Here is a 20,595-nt window from a genome sequence, read left to right as displayed (position 1 = left end):
TTTTACATATTTGACTTTATGCTTAAAATAACCTTCTTACCCTCCAAATGGCCCAGAGCACTATGGACGTGTGTATGAGATACTGACGTGAAAAGGAAAGCTCCCACAGACCAGAGCACTGGGGTGGGAATTTGGGGATTCGTCGATACATTAAATGCGTTGAATAATAAGATTTTAATTAATAAATTCAATTTATTAGAGAAGTTTTAAGTTTATAGCAAAATTGAGGGAAAGTACAGAGATTTCCCATATACCCCATGCCCCGACATGCACAGCCTCCCCCACTTTCTACACACCACACCACGGTGCTACTTTTACTACAATCTGCGAACCTACATTGACGCATTGTAATTATCCAAAGCCGTAGTTTACGTTACGGTTCACTCTTGGTATTTTACACGCTGTCGGTTTAGACAATTGTATAATGACAGGTTAGTTAATAGGATTTTATTTGCCTGCCCACTGTAAGAAGAGTATTTATTGCATTAGGTACTCTGGAAGATGTAAAAGAATACAACTCAGGAATTTAAATTTTGTTGAGTAAATTTTAAAATTTACTTTATTTTTGATCGGGGGTAATTAAGTTTATTTATTTATTTTCTTGTTTTTAGGGGATGTGCTGGGGATTGAACCCAGGACCTCCTGCATGCTAAGCATGTGCTGTATCCCTTGAGCTATATCCTTTTCCAAAGTATATATGTATTTTCACTAAATATACGTGTATCCTAATTACAAGAGCTAAATATACTATACAATAAACAATCTTTCACTATCACTTAATGATAGTCACAAGGTTTCATTTCAAGCTAACCCAAGTCAAATATTGTTTACAGAAGGAAATGAGTAGCTCAAGGAATAGTAGGAAGAAATCAAGTGTCTTGCTGATGTGCCTAAGGACGTATGACAAAAGCAGTTGAGTAATGTGCCTTCTGTACGCACTGTGGTGGCTGTTAAAAAATAAACATACCCCATGATTCTGCCGGAACTTGGTGGCATAAGAGAAAGGCTGTACTTAGAGAAACACGGACCACCTAGGGCTGGAATTGGTGACTGAGGGGCCGGTCTGGCTGGGAGGTCCTGAGACTTTTCCTTTTGACTTGGAGGGGACTCACCGACTGATCCCACAGGAAAAGCCACAGTTTGGGGCACTGAACTCAATCCATGTCTCTGGGAGGCAAGCTGAGAATATAGGGGGAAAAGGCCAGTGAATCCATGATCGCATTCCAAAGAAAGTATCATACTAGTGTTTCTAGTAGCAAAGAGGAAGTGAAAAGCTATATAAAACTGAAAAACTTGAGCAAATCTCCCCCCAGTGATAGGACTATACAAGGATTTGGACAGAAGAGACGGGTGTGGTGTCACTTCCAAAAGAGGGGACTGTCCTTATTCATCCTGTGTGCGGGGAAAGGACTCAGGCTGACCAGAAGGGGAAGGTGGCTCGTCCGTCCATGCAGACTGGTGGAGAGGAATCTGTTTTGCAAGTGAAGTTGGGAATCGCCTCATTAACTTCTTTATAAATGTACTTGCTACCCATCGAATAAATGACTGAATACAGGAACTAAGTATGTTAAAACACCTCTTACTTCCGTTGTCAGGGAGAAGGGGCTACAAAGATACAAATTTTAATATTGCCTGCTGTACTCGGCTACAGTGATAAAGTGGAGAGCAAACACACACACACACACACACACACACACGAGCAAAAATCCTCACAGCTGTAGTCATTAAGAATTTTCCTAGTACTCTAATTTGAAAAGATACATGTACCCCAGTGTTCACAGCAGCACCATTTACAACAGCCAAGACACAGAAAAAACATAAATGTCCATCGACAGATGACTGGATAAAGAACTTGTGGTATATTTATACAACAGAATACTACTCAGCCATAAAAAAGAATAAAATAATTCCATTTGCAGCAACATGGATAGACTTGGAGATCATTATTCTAAGTGAAGTAAGCCAGAAGAGAAAGAAAACTACCATATGGTATCAATTATAAATGGAATCTTGGGGGGAAAAAAGACACAAATGACCTTATTACAAAACAGAAACAGACTCACAGCCATAGAAAACAAACTTATGGTTATGGGGCGGGGGGGGAAGGAGGTGGGAAGGGAGAAATTGGGAGTTCGAGATTTGCAGAACACGTTACTCTGTATAAACTAGGTAAGAACAAGTTTACACTGTAGGGCACAGGGAACTGCATTCAGCACCTTGTAGTAACCTGTAACGAAAAAGAATGTGAAAAGGAATCTATGTATGTACATGTATGACTGAGACATTATGCTGTCCACCAGAAGTTGACACCGCCTTGTACACTGACTATACTTCAATTAAAAAAATCTGAAATAAAATTTTTAAGAAAAGCAAAAAAAGAAAAAGAATTTTCCTACTTAAAGCAACAGACACTCACCAAGGATTTAATCAGTGTGATTCTTCCTTATTGAAACACTGAATACAAGCCACGAGGTCCTCTCTGGCAGGGCCAAGACCTCCTCTTAAACCCCTAGTCAGAAATTCCAGTCCCTTTGATCTAAATAGGAGTCATGTTTCTCCAGGGGGCCTGCATTCCACGGGTGATTTCAAGGCAAATATTTACTGAGTACTTCTGAAACATTTCAGTACGTCAGAACATTAATAACTTAGGAAGTACGATTGTGTAAATAAGAGGTTTTGCCACACACAGAGCTGAGATGGCAGTGTGTGTGTGTGTGTGTGTGTGTGTGGGCACACACACATGTCCCAGGAAAGGACGCACACTCATGGGGATCACCCCAGGCAAAGGCTTGAACAGATACGAATGGTTTCACAGTGACACAGGCAGATTTCCCCAAGTAAGTCACTTCCCCCTTCCACCTCTTTGGCTGGATTAACATTCCAAGCGGGGGGAGGGATGGGGGTCGGGGTAGGGGTGGGGGTGCATCAACCTTGGCCCGTTATCCAGGTTGACTGGAGGATAAGAGGTTCCACTCCATGTTCATATGTCCTTTTGTGAAGCAATCAGAGTCTCAGAAACCCATGGTGTTGTGACTATATCTTCACCTGAAAACTACTTAGAGTTAATCCCTGTGCCCTCCTTACTGTCCCGGCCGAGGTTCTCCAGGTACACAGGGCTGAATCAGAATCGCGCTGCATGAGTTTCAAGTTACCGGGCAGAAAACGCGTAAGTGAGGAAACTCTTCTGATTTTGATTTACTCTCTGTTGCTTCAAACATATAACTATTATTTCAGCCTTAACATTTACTAGAGCTTTTTTAGGAGTGGAGAAAAAAGAGCACTAAGTATCACAGTTTTGTTTTTATTAAATGTATTGCTTCATAGCACACAACCCTGGACCACCCTGCAATAGTTTTTTCCTCAGGCAAAGGCCATGACTACTTACAAGCAAGCTTTGTTCACTTTTATGTGCAAAGGGTGGAGATTAAACAAATATTTGTTAATGCAACCCACAATATAAATTGAGCTGAGTGAATGAAGGAGACAAGGGGCAGAGTGGGGAAGGGGACCTGAGCCTCAGAGCACAAGTACTGTCGGTGTCGCGATGTCATGTACACGTGCACACCGTATGCAGAGAGAGCTGGTGGCTACTCTGAAGCTTTATTAAGTTACACAGTCTTATATAGCAAAGAAGGATGACAAGGGAAGTGGTTCACAGGCAGTGTCTGGCTCAAGGTCAGAAGACCCTTTATGTTTCAGTAAATCATGTTCGTGCTGGCACCAGCGAGCCTTACAGCTTGTCAGGGTGGAATGTATGAGAAGCAGCTGCTTCACAATACTCTTCTTGGACTCAGGCGGCTGTGCCCGTCTTAGGTTGCCCCGCTCTGGGGATCTTATCCGTCCTTGGCTAACCAGCCTTCTCACCTCTGGGTCTGCAGCTTTTTATAACTTGTTTACCATTCTGGCCCAAGGCTCGGTCCTTTGTTCCCAGTCGGGGGGCTACAAGTATTTGGAGCCAAGGGGAAAGGGAGACTATTTTTATTTTGTTAAATGAAGCAGGGGGCAGAATGAGAGGGCACAGGGTAGGAAGCTGTGAACTTGACCCTGAACGTTCTCATCTTATTTCTCCTGAAGAGCAGGAACTTGACCTTCTTCATCCTTCACCGAATGGCAAACAACGTTTCTGGCTTTCATTGACTAGGGGAGACACTCAGAAATAATTTTTGGAGATGAACAGCAAAAAGTAGCATTTTGAGACGTCATTGCACCCGCGTCCTGTAAAATCTCCAGGGTTCAAGGCACTGAACTGGTGGGAAAATGATTCAAACGGCCAAAGCTCTTCGGCGTTAGAGTCAATTCATCAAATGATGTAAACTAGTAGTTTAGGAACCTCCTTTGAATTATAACAGGTCCCTCAAGGGCACTTAAGGGATGTTTAAAAATATAAGGGATGCATTAAAAAATAATAAACTATTAAAATGCGTATTTGAAAATCTGGATGGCAGTGAGGGAAGAAAGAGTCACAACAGTAACAAAGCATTCACAGAACATCTACTTTGTGCCGGGGCTGCTGGATGGATTCAGAGTGATTCCACGCGGAACGCGTGGAATGTAATCAGCTCCCTTTCAGGTTGTTGGTGTTGATTCCACACCACTCCTGCCCAGTGTTAGTCACTCCTCCTTTCCAGCCGAGGAGACTAAGTAGAAGCTGAGGAGCTGGTCCAACACCCATCATACAGCATCCGTGGCAGAGCACAATTTAAAACTCAGTCTGTGACTCAAAAGGCACCAATGCCCGAAGGTGTGGGCATTTGAGAGTGTGCCCTGAGGGTCTTTGGTTTAAAAAGCAGCCCTTCTTTAGTTTTTTTTAATTGAAATATATTTGACCTATGTTTCAGGTGTACAGCAAAGTGATTCAGTTATACATGTGTATGTGTGTGTGTGTGTGTGTGTGTGTGTGTGTGTGTGTGTGTATGTAAATAAATCTTTTCTTTTTCAGGTTCTTTTCCATTATAGGCTTTTACAAGATATTAAATGTAGTTCCCTGTGCTGTACAGTAGGCTCTTGTTGTTTATCTAATTTATATATGGTAGTTTGTATCTACTGATCCCAAATTCCTAATTTATCCTTCCCTCTGACCTTTCTCCTTCGGGAACTGTAAGTTTGTTTTCTATATCTGTGAGACTATTTCTGTTTTGTAAATAAGTTCATTTGTATATTTTAGATTCCACTTATAAGTGATATATGCTATTTGTCCTCTCTGTCTGACTTACTTTGCTTAGTCTGATGTTCTCTAGGTCCATCCATGTTGCTGCAAATGGCATTATTTCATTGCTTTTTATGGCTGAGTAATATTCTGTTGATATATCACATGTTCTTTATCCAGTCACCTGTCATTGGACGTTTGGGTTGTTTCCATGTCTTGGCTATTGTAAATAGTGCTGCTATAAACGTTGGGGTGCAGGTATCAAGAAGCAGCCCCCCTTTAAAAAGCAGAATAAGAATGACTGAACTTTGATCCATGAAGTCAACTGAATCTGAAGATTGTACAGCTACCTAAGCAGGGGTGTGGATGACCATCCAACCCAGTCCCAGAACATCCCACCCGCATGAAGAGGGCTTCTGCCAGGTGCAGGGGGAGGTGTTGGTAAGGAGGGTGGGCTCTGAGGTCAGACCCTCAAGGCTGAAGGGGGCTTCCTGTGTACCAGCCTCGTCATTATGGACAAATGTCTCAGTTTCTCTTATATAAAAGGGGGCTGATAGTAATCACAGAGCTCCCCAGTATCACGGTGGTAAGGCTTACATTGCTAAGCTTGTAGAAGGAAGCAGAGACTCAACAAGGGTTGTCATTATGCGAGTAAAGGACAAACCCAGCCCTGTCAGTGTGAGGACATCCGGACGCACGGATCATTCCACAGCAGAGACATTACCTGGAAGAACCACACTTTTCAGTGACCTGAGGGCATTTAAAACTTTTGTCACGCTCCCCGTTAGAAGTAAAAACTCAGCATTCCAGAGTATTTATTATTAGAAACTATCTCAGTCCAATAAGTGGTTTTAGTTGGAGAACCTTTTTGCATTTTTGAATATCCAGTTTTTAATTAAGGGAATTTGTGCTTTTAATAAGGTTCATCTATTTGAAAGTCTGCTTATCTTTGAAAGAAGAGAAAAAAATACTCATTTCAGGTAAAAAATGTAAATCACATGAGAAGAGCATCTTTTAAAAATGTTTGTTTTTATCCTAATTTGCAGGTGGGTTAACACTTCAAATTTGGCAAAGAAGTGGGACAGCGCGTCTGTCTTTGACAGGCATGAGAGATGGACATGCCCTCTGGGTAATTACTTGTCCCTCTTCCGACATTCTCCCCTCGTCCTAAAACTGTTAGGTAGTACCCATAAACATTAAAATGAATGGCAGCCATAGTCATTAGATATTTTGAGAATTTCATTTCATTCCTTAAGGTAATTGGATAACAGCTCTGATTTGGAATCACTGAGTTCATACTTATCATCTCTTCCTTGGAGATCCTGCACTATTAGCTCTTTCCAAGATATATTTGGTCCCATGACATTATCATTCAAATGTTACACACCGTCTTTCTCCTCTACATCCAGCATCATCTGAATGTGGAGCCTCGTCTATGGCCACACTTTCCAATAGCACAGTGACAAGTGCCTTAATTGCCTGAGTGTTCACAGGAGCAGAGATTTTCTTGGGGGAAAAAATTACTTGTCATTCTTTTCAAGTGGCTCATTCTGTCTGCAGCAGAGGCAGTAAACTGCTGGTGAGGAAATTAAATTCTGACAAACAACTCGCGCTCTCAGCTGGTACACTAATTGAAATTGAACTTCATGTCTTAGATGAAGAGCAATCGGAAAGTTTGCAGAATGAATGCCAGTCTGCAAAAGAGAAAGGACAGCCTGACTTTCACAAAGTTACTGACCAGACTGCGCAGGCTGGTGAATGTGGAGATGGCCGCTAAAGGGAACCCATCGACTGAGAAAAGGCTGGGCACGCTGGCTGGGGAGGGTTGCGAGAGTTTTCCAGGTTGGATAGCTTATAAACCTAAGTGCTACATTTATATAAAGTCCCTGAAGATTAAATGGAAATTAAGGCAAATTTAATGAAGATGATTGGTTCTTACCTAGATTTTATTTTTCATGGAAATAAATTCACAGGAAGAGAAAAAAGAGCAGGATTATCCAGAGTTCTTGCACTGAGATGCTGACCTTCTCGCCCTCTGGGCAATTGGAAGGAGCCCGGGGCATTGTAAAAACACACCTGGAACCTCTGGTTGAGAGCAGCCTAGTCCCTTCATGCTACTGGACCATAAAAATATTATCATCTTCTGCATGGGCCATGACAGGAAAAAGGCATGAGAAGAACATTGTCATAGAAAGACCACAGCAGAGCACTAATTCCGTGGGAAGAATATCTAAGAATGCCTGTTCCAGCTTTTTTTTGTTGTCTTACGCCTAGAATGTTGTTATATTCAATACTTTGAAAACAAATAACCCACGTATCTAGAAATCTGCCCTGAAGAGGAACAAAAATGAATATACAAAGACATTAATATTGGATTTTAAAAAAGACATTAATGTTGGGAATTCTGTGAAAAATTGAAAACTTCTTAAAAGCAGCAAAATTAAATCATATAGAAGTGTGACATCTTTGACAACAAAAAGATAAAATGCTTCATAGAAACTTTGTTTTTGCTTTAAATCATAGGTGAAAACCATAGAAGCATTTAAATTGTGGCTGAGAAAGTAATAAAATAAAAAACGTGTAAGAAAAATTTTCTTCACATTTCCGTTAGAAAATATTTATTATAGAAAAGAGCACTATTTGCCTTTGTACCTTTAGTTCTGAGCAGAATCAAGTAGCCATTTACTGCCACCCTGTGGCAACAACTGTAAGTACAGCCTGGTTTTGGCCATTGGAAGACTTTCCACATTGAAGTCAAAGAAGCTATATCATCCATCTTTTCACCCACCTACCCATCCATCCATCCATCCATCCATCCTTCCTTCCTTCCTTCCTTCCTTCCTTTTTTCTCAATTCATCAACTGAATCCTGAACCGGAGTATAAATATGGAAGAAAAACAGGCAGTAAAGCTAAAGTATTTTATTAATAATTTATTGTCAGTAAGAAAGACTGGCTAATGGTAGTTTTCAGTAAAAACCTTAACAAGACCATTGCATCACAAATATACAGACACTATAAAAACTGTGTCATGGTGGTTTTGGTTCTAAACAGGTATGCAGAAGGTCCCCAGTACACTTTCCAGTAATGAAAAATGTTTATAATTCTAAAATACAGTAACCCATTTATTTAAGACATGTCCATGTACCAGATCTGTCTTCATCCTATGTACAGCTAGAAATGAATGACTATATTGAAATGTATTAACGAAATGCCATATTTCAGCTGAAAAGGACATATAATGAAACCCTGGTTATATTAAAACAAAACAAAACAAAACAAAAAAAACAACAGGGTGCTAGGTAATGACACAATACCACCAAAATCTGGTCAAAAACAAATAGCACAAAATAGCTTGAAAATCTAGTTAAAACTATGAAAAATCAAATCTGTACATAAAATTTACACAAAAAGAAGGGCAGGAAAATTAAAATAATCGAATCTATATAAATACATGAATCATGCTAACAAGATAGTATGACTGATTTTCGCTGCATTATTTTAACACAGACAGATGTCAATACAGAACGATGTTCAGAAATGGCCCGGAGGACGCAGGTCTCGTCGCATGACAGTAGGTCGGGACACCGGCGATGGCTAACAGGTCAGGAGGCGCGGGGTTCAGTGCAGCCATGCTCATTGCAGCTCACCGAGAAAAGCGCGCAAGCACTGCTGCAGAGAACAACGCAGGAGAGCGCGGAGAGACCCTCTAGGTTCAGGGAAGTTCAGGCACTTCGGGGGAGTCTGAGCGTCAGACCTCCGTATGCTGCTGCGAATCGAGCGGGGGGACCGTCACCTCTTCGAAGTGGCCGTCGTCCCCACTCTCGTAGTCACTCATCATGACCTCGGACTCCGCGTCGCAGCAGGCGGACACGTCGGAGCAGGACGCCGCGGCGGCGAACGCGGACAAGGGCAGGCTTTCTACAGCGGGGGCGTCAAAGTTCCTCTGATACCCCGGGGGCGGCGGGCTGCAGGGCTCTCTACGAGTACTGTTCTCGCCAGGGCCTGCCTTCTGAGGTTCAGACACGTCGACGGGGTAGAAACTGGGCAGGTACTGATTCAAGTTGAACCTCTGCCGGTTTCTCCACGAAGACCCCAAGCTCCCGGCGGCGGGCATGTCTCTAGGAGGGTGTAAGGACTCAAACTGATCGCTGAATTCCGGAGGCAGGGGCGGCAGCTCGTCGGGCGCGGGGAAGTCTTCTGGCGGCGGTGGAAAATCACTTTCGATGTCGTAGCCTCCAGGGTAATAGTCCGTATCGATGGCGCTGGGGTCTGCCGAGTACAGGGGTGTCTGCTCATCGATAACCTCGTAATTGGGGAACTCCTGGATGTCTGGCAGAGGAACACTTGGCATCCAATCCGACGTATCCCAGTGATACCCTTGGCAGAGAAGAAAACAGATGTCAACGTGTTTTCCTCCCGCGCATCTGTGCCACGGAAAAAAGAGCTCAGCGTATGCAACAGGCACAGTGCGCAGGCATCCCCGCACGCAGCGGGTCACAGCACTTCGGAAACCCCTGGTCTCTGCTTGAAGACAGCCTCCCACCTCGAACCAGTTTTAAGAACCTCTACGAATTAGGCTCTGCTTCTAAAACGTGGACTTACAGTTAACGTAAGCACCTAACATTCAAAGAAATGAAGTTTTAACAGAAGCAGTGTGCTAGCGTCTACATCACATGCACTTTTCTTCAAATGATTCCAATCATCCTTTCAGTTTTCGTTCTGTAATTTAGAACCCATTCAAGAAGAAGAGCATTAGTTCAGTCTCAGGACATCAGTAGAGTTTTGTCCTTTCAGAAAGAAGTCTCTATTTAGTAAAGTATCAAATGTCACTTGATCTGCACTATCTGTCATTTAAAAAAATGCTAATTAATGCGACTCTTTAAAATAACACAAGCAATCTTAGCATGCTAAAATTAAAAAATAAATTTCCTTTATAATAGTCATATGCTTAATATTAAAAATTGTACTATTTTTCATCAGCCCTAAATACCCCACCAAATTATATTAATATAGTGACATATGAAAAGCATGCCTCCAAATCAAGCAAAATGCAATCAAACCCTGAAAAATATAACATAGTTTTTGAAAAACTACAACAGCCAATTTTTTGTTGTTTTAAAAAGGACTACGGATCATTTTCAACTACATAAAAGTGTAATTATTAAAGAAAAAACCCTCCCAATTTGGGGGTAGTTCCCACCCCTGCACCCTCCGAGGATATTGCAGGAAAAGGTGAGGCAGTCGGTGTTTAGGATGCAGGCACAAACAACCGGGTACTAGTTACTGCGCAAACACGTGAAGCAAGTCAGCGCTGGGTCAGAGCTGCGCCAATCTGCTCTAGCGAGTATCAGTGAACAACTGGCATGCATAAGTCACCTCTTGATTTGCTGAGGTCAGGAGCAGCCAAAGACTCTTTTGGTGGCAGAGTAGAGAGAAAAGAAAACACGTGTAATTAAAAGAGAAAGACGGCTGAAAAGGCAATAATAAAGCTAAGTACATAACACAACAGGAACTGTTTTCCGAGGCCCAGTCAGCCATGGACTGTGCCTCTCAACCATTATCCATGAAAATTCCAAATGGTGAGAAACTTGTGCAGCACGGATAAAATGGGACGTGGGAGTGGAGCAAAAAGACGAGTGACGATGTACGAGAGACTCTGCCAGGACACTCAGACGTGGTTTTACTTTCTCTCCCTGGTCTCTGGCAGGGCTAGTCCTGAAAACACAGGACTTTGTTAGGAATAATTAACATGAAGTCTGTAGGCTCTAATAAAAAATAAATTGATATGGAGTTGAAATGACACCCTCATTTTATGGAGAAGTGCTATGAAGTCATTTTCCCCCCTAAGGCTCAGTAACATCAGGCCACTTAGGCGATGATGCAAATACATAAGCTGCAGCTACTTAGGGGACACGCTTTATTTACAGCACAACGTAGCCTTCACGTGTCTGTTCAACTCAGAAACCACCAACACACTTACTTACAAACAGCTAAAAGAAAATCTCTCCAAACCATGCCCATTTGGAATATGATTTATGTTGACACTGTCCACCCTGGCTGCACTGAACGCCCCTGGCTGCACTGAACCTGGACCCACCCAAAGCTGTGGCGACCCCTGCTCTCTCAGAGTTCTCCTTTTACACCCAGGACGCCAGCACGAAGCCCAGAAAGGCGCCGCGAGTCGCGGGACCCCAGGGACAGGCTGCTCACCCGGCCCGAGCGGCAGGCTCTTATCTTTGAAAAGGGGGTGGGAACCCCTTAGTTATTATGAGGATTAATCAGTAACGCAGGTCAAGCACTGACTGCTGGCCATCAGCATGACTCTCGTTACTGGGGAAGCAGGAATCACAGTGATGAGTGATTTTCTAAACAAGGTCAACGCTTTCTTATGTTCTTTTTATGTTCTTTCAATGATGTTCTTGAAAACCCATGAGATAAACTCATTTGGAACAAATAAGACTTGACTGATGGTTCTCTTCCAGGAATTCAAATCAAAAACTGAAAAAATTGTGGTGATTCTAAAAAAATGATAAGCCAGTATTTAGCTAACATGTATCTTTTTTTATTCTAAAAAGCCTGCAAAAAAACGTAAAAATACAGGATTTAAATTAAAAAAAAAAGGATTGATAACTATGGTTACTAAACAGGCACTCAATAATTCTTAAATTTAAACTAGTTTCCAATTTTAAACTCAATTTATATTTAATATGACAATTTTTTTAATGAAGGAGATTGCAATGAAAGAACTGTTTACATTCTGCTTCTTTAAACTCTGTCAATATTTAAAATACTAGAATTTCATGGTAGGAAAACTAGATGTCACTAGACAAAACACAGATGACTTTCTGATTCACCAAGCAAGACACGATACATCTTGGGAAAGTAAGTGTTAGTCTCATCGGTAACTGTAACCTGTAAACACTGAAACAGCGCCCCCGCCCCACCCTATCAAATCTGCCTTGAAAGCATCCTTCTTCTCACCTAAATCCTGACAACAGGCTTGTCCGAGCAAAAAGGGTCCCTGAGCTTTATGTTCTCTTGGTGATCTATGCCGTAGTTCTCAAAGTGTGATTCCCTAAACCAGTAACACGAGAATTAACTGGGGGCTTGTTAGAAACACAAATTCTCAGGGCCCAACCCAGATCTACGCCATCAGGACCCCTGGGGCTGGGCCCCCACTACCCGGCTTCTAACAAGCCCTCCGGCGATCTGATTTACAGTCTGGAAATGCCTGTGCGGTCTGCACGTGATTGCTCGAATTTCAGTGCACTGATAAATGGCTAACTTAAAATAAGGCAGGTAGTTCTTACCATTTTGAACAGATAAAGCCTCATATTAAATGATTTTCACTCCACCAAATATAAAAATATACCTTCTACAATTTCCTTGATCATACTCAGGGAAAATCCAAAAGGGAAGAGTTGGTTAGAGGTAATTATAAAAGCTGTGTGCTATTAAGTCTTACTCCTATCCATATGAAGAGAATTTTTTATATTTAAAAATATTTTTGGATAGAATTATCTAACTTCTCAGTATCGGGTCATATAAAGGCAGCTGTGAAGACCCTATGGGTGATGTCTGGCATCTGTGAAAGTTCACTGTGAACGGCAAGAAGTCACAAAGACTATATACAAATATAAACGTATTTTTGCAATGTACCTGGAATAATGAATACACACACTGCACAAAACAGAAGTACTCAACCTCCTCAGAACCGTAACAGAAGGACTTTTTCTAGCACTATAATAGGCACAGACACACAACTCCAGGGACGGTCACTGTGAACACAGACACAGAGCACACACATGACTGTACCTTCTTTAGTCACCATGTCAACTACAGCATTGACACGGTGTATTACAGTCACTATGGAAGCTTGTAAAAAGGTACAAAAGGAGTAAATTAGGAAAATCTTCAGTTAGTTAGGAAACAGTACATTAAATAGGACTTCTTATTATATAATTTCAACCTTGTAATTTAAAAATGTGAATACTTTAACTACATCATATAATTATGCATGACCCCTGCACTTTGTTCCTTACATGTCTCAGATTTTTCTAATCAAGCTATATATTTGTTATTATTCATCAAAGGAACAGAGTAAACAGATTATATTGTAATCTAGGAAAAAAATTTTTAGCTATAAATTTGTTTCACAATTAAAATTATGAAACAAATCATGACAAAACAATCTTTTATTTTAACATCCCATGGACAAAAAGACTTCACATTCAAAGAGTCAAATACTTGCTAAGACAATTCTCTGGGTCCATTTAATAAACTCATACATTGTTCCCAAGGAAAAAAAATTAAGAGCTAGATAACAAGGTAAAATAGGCAATACAAATACAAAAATGGCTTTGTCTCTGTTCTATGTAATCCCACCCCAATTTTCTTGTCTTTTTTTCAGATGCATTAACAGCTGGTGAGCTAACATACCAGCAGAGAAATGCAGACTGTCTGGCTGTTTCCTGTGTAAATTCTCTTTTCATTCGTGTATTGAATTGTTTTGAAGCATCTATGCCAAGATAAATAAGTATGCATGTAACAGGCAGAAGGATGGCCCTCAGAGATGTCCACATCCTAATCCTGGGAACCTGTGAGCATGTGACCATCCTTGGCAAAAGGGACTTCGCTGATGGGATTAAGTTAATGGTCTTGAGATGGGGACCTCTTCCTGAATAATCTGTGCAGGCCCAATGTGATCACAAGGGTTCTAAAAAGGACAGAAACTTTCCCGGCTATGATTGGAGGCAGATATGACAACAGAAGAATGGCCAGTGAGATGCAATGTTGTCATCTTTGAAAGATGGAGGAATAATAAGCTATGAGCCAAGGAATGTGGGCACTTGAAGAAGCCGGACAAGGTGGAGGAAACAGGTTCTCCTCTGGAGTCTCCAGAAAGGAGGCAGCCCTGCTGACACCTTAGTTCTAACCTACAGAGACACACACTAGAGCTCCACCCGAGAGAACCAGAAGATAAATAATTCATTGTGTTTTAAGCAGCTATGTTTGTAGTTACCTATTACAACAGCCTTAGAAAACAAAACATAAATTAAATACACCCCTAATACAGAGTTTAATCTTATGATTGATAATTAAAATTATGATAAAGACTAACATACACATACTCCTGGATATGTTTTTTTCCTCACATTGTATTATCTGGCAATTAATGTTCATAACTAATTTAACTGTAGTTTACTAAAAGTATTTAGGAGTATTAAGAATGATATTACAATGGAAAAAAAAACTAGGAAAAGAAATAAAATAGTGACAAAATTCCAAAATGTATTTATGAAGAGTGTTTAAGGACTAAGATATAATTACACAAATTGGCAACTCTAACATTTTAGAATTAAACCTGATGAAAGAAATAATCCTATTTTGTTGTTGTTGGCTTAATAGGCAAAGCTATGTTCACAGACGTCATTACTAAAAAATAAACACAGGTGTACTTTGATGTCATACATAACATGCTTGAAATGGCTCAGGAATGAATGGAATGTCCTTATGGCCATCCTTAGTTTGGAAAAGGACTCTGCAGTCTATTATGGACAAGATTACTGTGGATATAGAGATAACCAAAATAATTATTAGTGAGATATTTCTTTTCATCAATAAAATATTTTAAATGTTTACACATGCATTTTCATGCAAAATAAATTACAGTCAAACTGGCTAATTCTGACATTCAAAAATTTCCACTGTACACTCACTCCGTTGTGTTACTGAATATTGACAGTTTTCTCTACTGGTATGTGCTAAGACGGCAAAGCTGGTTACCAACGCAGTTTGCCCTAGGAAATCAGATTAACATAACTGGCACCAAAGATCCCACTGTCAAACTTTCTTCATTAGAAATATAATCAAACTTACTAGCAATCTCTTAAACTGTGCTCTCAGTCAGTACGCTCTGATCCAAATGCGAGCTGAGGCCGCAGGGGAGTCGGGGGGAGAGACAAATGAGACCTTGTAATACCACAGGTGCTACTGAAGGCGAACATTTCAGGCTCCAACATCTCCTCCCAGGGGTGCAGAGGTGTGAGCCTGTGCGCGTGGGGCATGCTCAAGGAAGCTGTGACAAGGGTTTTTTAAAAAACCTACAAAACTTCTATAATATTCACTATCATGGAAAAAAAAGTCAATCCGGAATTAACCAATCGGATAGACGTTATCTGTCAATTAATTATATTTTCCTCCTTATTACCGAGCAGTTGCTACGGTTCAAATACCTAAGCACTTGGAACATTTTAGGTGTTTTCCCCAGCAGATGTTCATGCAAGGATGTCCAAGGCACTGCTTAACAGTGAAACGTGACAGCAATCTGAGACCCGACCGGGGCAGCGGGCGCGCCCAGGTGATTCTATGACGTCGCGTGAACAGGGCTGTGGACAGTGAGCGGGCGAGCCCGAGCGCGCAAGCTTCCGTTCACTCACCATTGTCGTCGCACGACTCCGACTGAAAGGAGCTCAGGGACTGCACTTCAGACAGGCTTTCCCGGGCACTGTACGGCTGAGAAGGCTTTTCCTCCAGCGGTTTTTTGGAGAGACAGGGCTCCAGATCCACTACTTTGGCTGAAAGGAGGAGATGACAGACAAACAGTTCAGCTCCACGAAGACAAAAGACTGCTTTGTTCCCTGCTGTATCCTGACCCAAAGCCTGCCCGAGACCGATGCAATAGAAGAACAATTAAGAGGAAAAAAGAGAAGCATCAGATGAAAGACAAAAACCAAAAACTGACAAATATTCCTGCGGAATCACAGAAAAGAAATTCGCAATAAACTTGCCTGCGGATATCATGAGACAACACTGGGGAATTAAAATTTTGTTTGAAAATGGTACACAGGCCTTTTTCAAAGCATCAAATATATTAGTCAGGCAACTAATATAAATGCTGTCACTTCTTCTGGCCATGTCTGAAAAAACCTGCATCATGCAAATGCCCCCCCAATATTTTTGTGATAATAACCCCCCCAAATTAGAGTTGAGAACCCACATCAATCCCCAAAATGAAGTGATCTTTCCAGGTGAACTGGAACACGACTGGATGCAATGTCTCAATCAGGATAACAGCACAGCCACAGCGCTCAGCCGGGGCTCGGGCACCAGGAAGAGATTTCCCGATGGAGGTGAAAGGAGCCGTTCCTACCATCGTAGTCGAAGTCCCAGCTGGGCTTCTGGATGGAGTCGCTGTCGGAAGGAGAGTTGGAAGGCGGCGGGGGAGGCAAGTTGGGGGCCACGCTGCAGACGGCCACGGCCTTGCGGTGTCCGTGCACCGACTCGGGGTTAAAGGTGCTGAACTCGGGGTGCTCGGGGATAGCTGACCCTTCGAAGGAGTTTCGGTCGAGGTTGTTCCTAGAGTCACTTGGGATGCTCGGAGTGTAGGAAATAGGCCGGACAGGCACCTGGGGTGGGACGTCGGAGTAGATGTTCTTATTTAGCTTGGAATCAAAGTACGGTCTCTGCAGGAATGCGGCGCTGGGTCCCAAGTGTTTGTCCTCAGGTTCTGGCTGCTGCTTCTTCTTTCGACTTATCATCTTGCGGCAGAAGACAAACACCACCACCAGCAGAAATATCCCCGTGATAAAAACAACGATGCCGACCCCCTCGGCCAGGCCGATGTTCCACGGCGTGGACACGTACTGGTTGGGGGCCACGTCCTCGCAGTGTCTCCCTTTGTACTCGTGGCTGCAGTTGCAGTGATAGGAGCCGTGCGTGTTCTCGCAAGTGGCCCCGTTGCGGCAGGGGTTCCCTGCACACTCGTCCACGTCGCTCTGACACCTGTTGGGACAGCCCAGACTCAGAAGCGAGGCCTTTGCGACACGAATCAGGATGGGCCCGGCCTGTACATCTCAGACACTAACGCCTACTCCCTCCTTAGTAAGATCCACCCAGAATGGAGCCAAATGTGTAAAACCACCAACGAACAACAGTCCGACAACCGTAAGTACACACAAACCCTTTCCTGGAGTAATTCACCATTTGGTTCTGTGTTCTGTATGAGTGGGATATAAACATTACGTCGAGGTGATGTTTAATTGCCATTTCTCTAAGGATTTCACAGGTTACTAAGTCAAACTCACAGGCTAAACCTCAGTTTGTCTTGATTTCTGATCCAGAAACTTAGAATGGGCACATTGATACGTGTATTCTAAGAGGTTTTATTAGATTTCTCAGAAAATGTTCCTGTGTGGGGATATGATAGATCCAGAAAGCATGTGAAAAGCTATAAGAATCCTTGCTTTCCATCTTTAAGTGTTTCTCCCTGTTGAACATTCAGCTCCTCGTCCTACCAGAATCGTCCACATGCAAGTCCCCACCCCTCTGCGTTCCCCAGTGGGCATATTTTGTACCAGTACAGATCTACCTGACACTTCTCAAACCCTTCCTCCTGTCATAAAATGTATCCACTTCCCATCCTCTATGCTCACCTGGCATGAGCATTCTGATTACTGAGGTAATTCATCAAATATACTGAGTATTGACTAGAGCCAGGAGGGTAGAGTTAGGAATGAAGACTACGTGACTGACGGCCAAATTCAAGACCACATCCACCCCCGGAGCAAGACCTCATGTGAATCCCTGCCAGCAGGTCCCACTTCAAGCCTTCGAACAAGACTGACATGATGAAGGCATTTCTAAAAGGACAGCACTAGGCACTTACAGACAACATGCACTGGGGAATTTTTTAAACTGAATTGGTGGAAAGTCTAAGGTGAAGTGACATCTGGAACTAAAAGCCTGTCCTTTCAAGGTCACCAAGCACCTCAGTGCCTCATTTTCTTCACTTGGAAAAAAATGATCACCTCTCAGGATTAGGGAAGGCTCACAAAATATAATGAGATAGAGTTGAGGACGATTTGAGATGCTACATAAACGATGAAAAAACGTCATTACCCTCACTCTCAAAGAGAGATGGGTAACAAATCCATAGGTGTCTGCTTTAAACACACCACAATCTTACGCATTCCACAAACATTCACTTCTTGCAAATACCCATACATTCTCTATTTATAAATAATATTTCTAAAGTATGGAAACATTACATATGCAAGCATATACTATTTCAAGCATTATAATATTATATTCATCTGCTCAATATTTTCTTCTTTTAAAGACGGAAAGATAAATTATACAGGGAGCCAACAGGAGCTCTGAATTCAAATTTGGAAGCAGTGTAGTCCAAATAAAGTTTTGTTGCATCTGCTAATCATTATGACATGAAAGAGAGGTACAAATATAAATCCTGAAAAAAGCCAGTTACCTTTCTCCCCTAAAACCTGGGTCACACTGACAGACAGCACCATCCAAACTGTCAAAACATGTCCCACCATTTTTGCAGGGTTCATCTTTGCAGTACGGACTAAGCTGGCATCTAAAAAATAAGGAAAAAATAAGCACAAACCTTGATCTTTCTACAGCAAACAAATACAGCAAAACAGAAAACATGAACAAATGTAGACATTTTATGTGCGTGATTACATTAGACATTTTAATGCTATAATTAACGATGAAAGTTAAGAAAAACAGACACACCTCTGCCCAGTATACAACCCTCTGCACTGGCAAACGAAGTCTCCATTGTCCACGAGGCAGGTACCACCGTACAGGCATGGGTTGGAGGCACACGGATTGACGCTTACCTCACAGTAGGTCCCTATGTACAAGGCATTGCATTTGCAGTAATAACCTAAACCAGCGGAAGGGAACAACAAAGTCCTGTCATTCAGTGGCTCGGAAAGTCTTAGGACACTGGTGTTTACATTTAGGTTAAGCAGGTGAAGACTTAGCTCTCCAAGATCTGTAAAACCTAGTAAAGTTCCCAGTCCCTCTGGGTAAAGAGTTCTCAGCAGAACCTCCACTGCTGTATCACCAAAACAAAGAACTGAAGGGAGAACTCATAATTAGCTTGAGTTCATCGTAATTTATGAGGGGCTCAAGGCCTTCTGGAATGCCACACTCCCACTCCTATGTAAAGCGAGCCCGTCCCCTTGCTGGGCCATCAGATCCCTGGAGGCCTCGAGAAGAACCAAAGGACCCCATTCTAACCCCCTGGGGCAGTGTCCATAGAGCTGGAAGTAGAGTCCAGGATCTGCCGTGGCTGCCCGTGGCTACTGGTGCAGAATGGACACGCCACAGCGTGTCTGCAGCCCAGCGGGGAGACGCTGGCCCTGCAGCTGCTTCAGGACCACGTCTAAGCCCCCGCGTGGCTCAAGCACCTCTCCGGCCACGCAGATCCCACACTGACGCCTATGCGACAAAACCGACCAGATAAAAAGGGGAAAAACAGAAACCCGTGGAGAACTGCCCCTTGAGCGCACGCAGGTGTAACACGTACAAAACACGCCATCGCGAAGCCTACCTCCAGTCGGGGAGGGGTTGCACACGCCTCCGTTCTGGCAAGGGTTGCTCGAGCAGTCTTCCGTGGCTGTTAACAAGCACCCCGGGGACACGTCCACCGATTCCTCGATGTGCGCGTAGCTCCTTGGTTTGCTGTTCAGGGGGAGCTCCTGCCCATTCAAATAAATGGAGCCCATACAACCCCTGAAGCCACTGCCAACCTGGGGGCTTCTTCCGTGCCGGGAACCCTGCTGACGGACGTGGCCACCGAAAAACATGTGGTTATCCAGGTTGAGGGTCTTCAGTGTCCCCGGGGCCGTGCCCGAGGCGGTGTGGACTTGGTCCAGAACCAGCCTGGCGTAGTTTCCATTCACTTCAAGAGACACCGCATGCCACAGTCCGTCATTGACCTGGATGCTCTGCACGGAGACGATGCCGGGGCCGCTCCCACAGTCGAATTTGTACTGCAGTCTCCCGTTATGAATCTGTGACGGAAACAATCACTGTTCACGTTACTCTCACGCGGCCTGCAAGGACAGTCTCTGATCAAACACCTAACGAAGATGTGTGTTTGGTGACGGAAGGCAGAAACTCAGCCAGGCCTCGCACTGAAGTGCTACAGAAAATGTGCTCATTTGTTCACTGTGCACCTAAGACAGACCTTTTAGGGATATCAAGTGCCAACTGCACATCCTAAAGGCATCGTGCAGGCAACTGATAACTAACCATCAACTGAACCACCACCGAAAACAGCATTAGGGAATATCAAAAGTCAAAAATGAATCATGCTTTGAAAAAAACAGTAGGCAAGCCAATGATCACTTCAAGCATATGGAGGATCCCCCTGTAAACTCTAACATTAATAAGGTGTAATGTCACTTGGAGTCTGAATGTAGTTGTCACAGGTAACTAAAAATGTTTCTAAAGAATAGAAGTAAATCTCTAAGTTATTGCAGAGCAAAAAGAGCTTTTCATCCCATGAACTTTCACCCCCAAAACTTCAGTGTGGGTATCAACAAACCACCTGAATGTAGAATTCAGCCACTTCATTATGCTGATTTTTTTTCCCAAAAGCAGACAATCTGAACATAAAACAGAATTTATG

General features: G+C 42.8%; 1 protein-coding gene across 4 annotated transcripts in view; it reads right to left on the bottom strand.

Moving 5' to 3' along the window:
* Window positions 1–8,051: 8,051 nt before the first annotated feature.
* Window positions 8,052–20,595, bottom strand: part of FAT1 (FAT atypical cadherin 1) — a 109,123-nt gene continuing 96,579 nt past the window's right edge. For 2 of the 4 annotated variants that reach the window (XM_015249180.3, XM_031691424.2), the window contains exons 22-28: window positions 19,513–19,975; window positions 18,687–18,840; window positions 18,415–18,525; window positions 16,300–16,931; window positions 15,587–15,724; window positions 10,524–10,559; window positions 8,052–9,524 (exon numbers count right to left, since the gene is read on the bottom strand). In XM_015249180.3, coding sequence (XP_015104666.2) covers window positions 8,896–9,524; window positions 10,524–10,559; window positions 15,587–15,724; window positions 16,300–16,931; window positions 18,415–18,525; window positions 18,687–18,840; window positions 19,513–19,975 — 2,163 coding nt within the window. In that variant the 3' untranslated portion in view covers window positions 8,052–8,895. Of the gene's footprint in view, window positions 9,525–10,523; window positions 10,560–15,026; window positions 15,080–15,586; window positions 15,725–16,299; window positions 16,932–18,414; window positions 18,526–18,686; window positions 18,841–19,512; window positions 19,976–20,595 lie in introns of all 4 variants that reach the window. The other 2 variants (XR_001460211.3, XM_015249182.3) reach the window with 2 other exon arrangements.

This window comes from Vicugna pacos, chromosome 26 (genome assembly GCF_048564905.1).
Source record: "Vicugna pacos chromosome 26, VicPac4, whole genome shotgun sequence".
In the NCBI taxonomy this organism is placed as follows: Eukaryota; Metazoa; Chordata; class Mammalia; order Artiodactyla; family Camelidae; genus Vicugna; species Vicugna pacos.
This window is presented reverse-complemented; position numbering and strand designations above follow the sequence as displayed.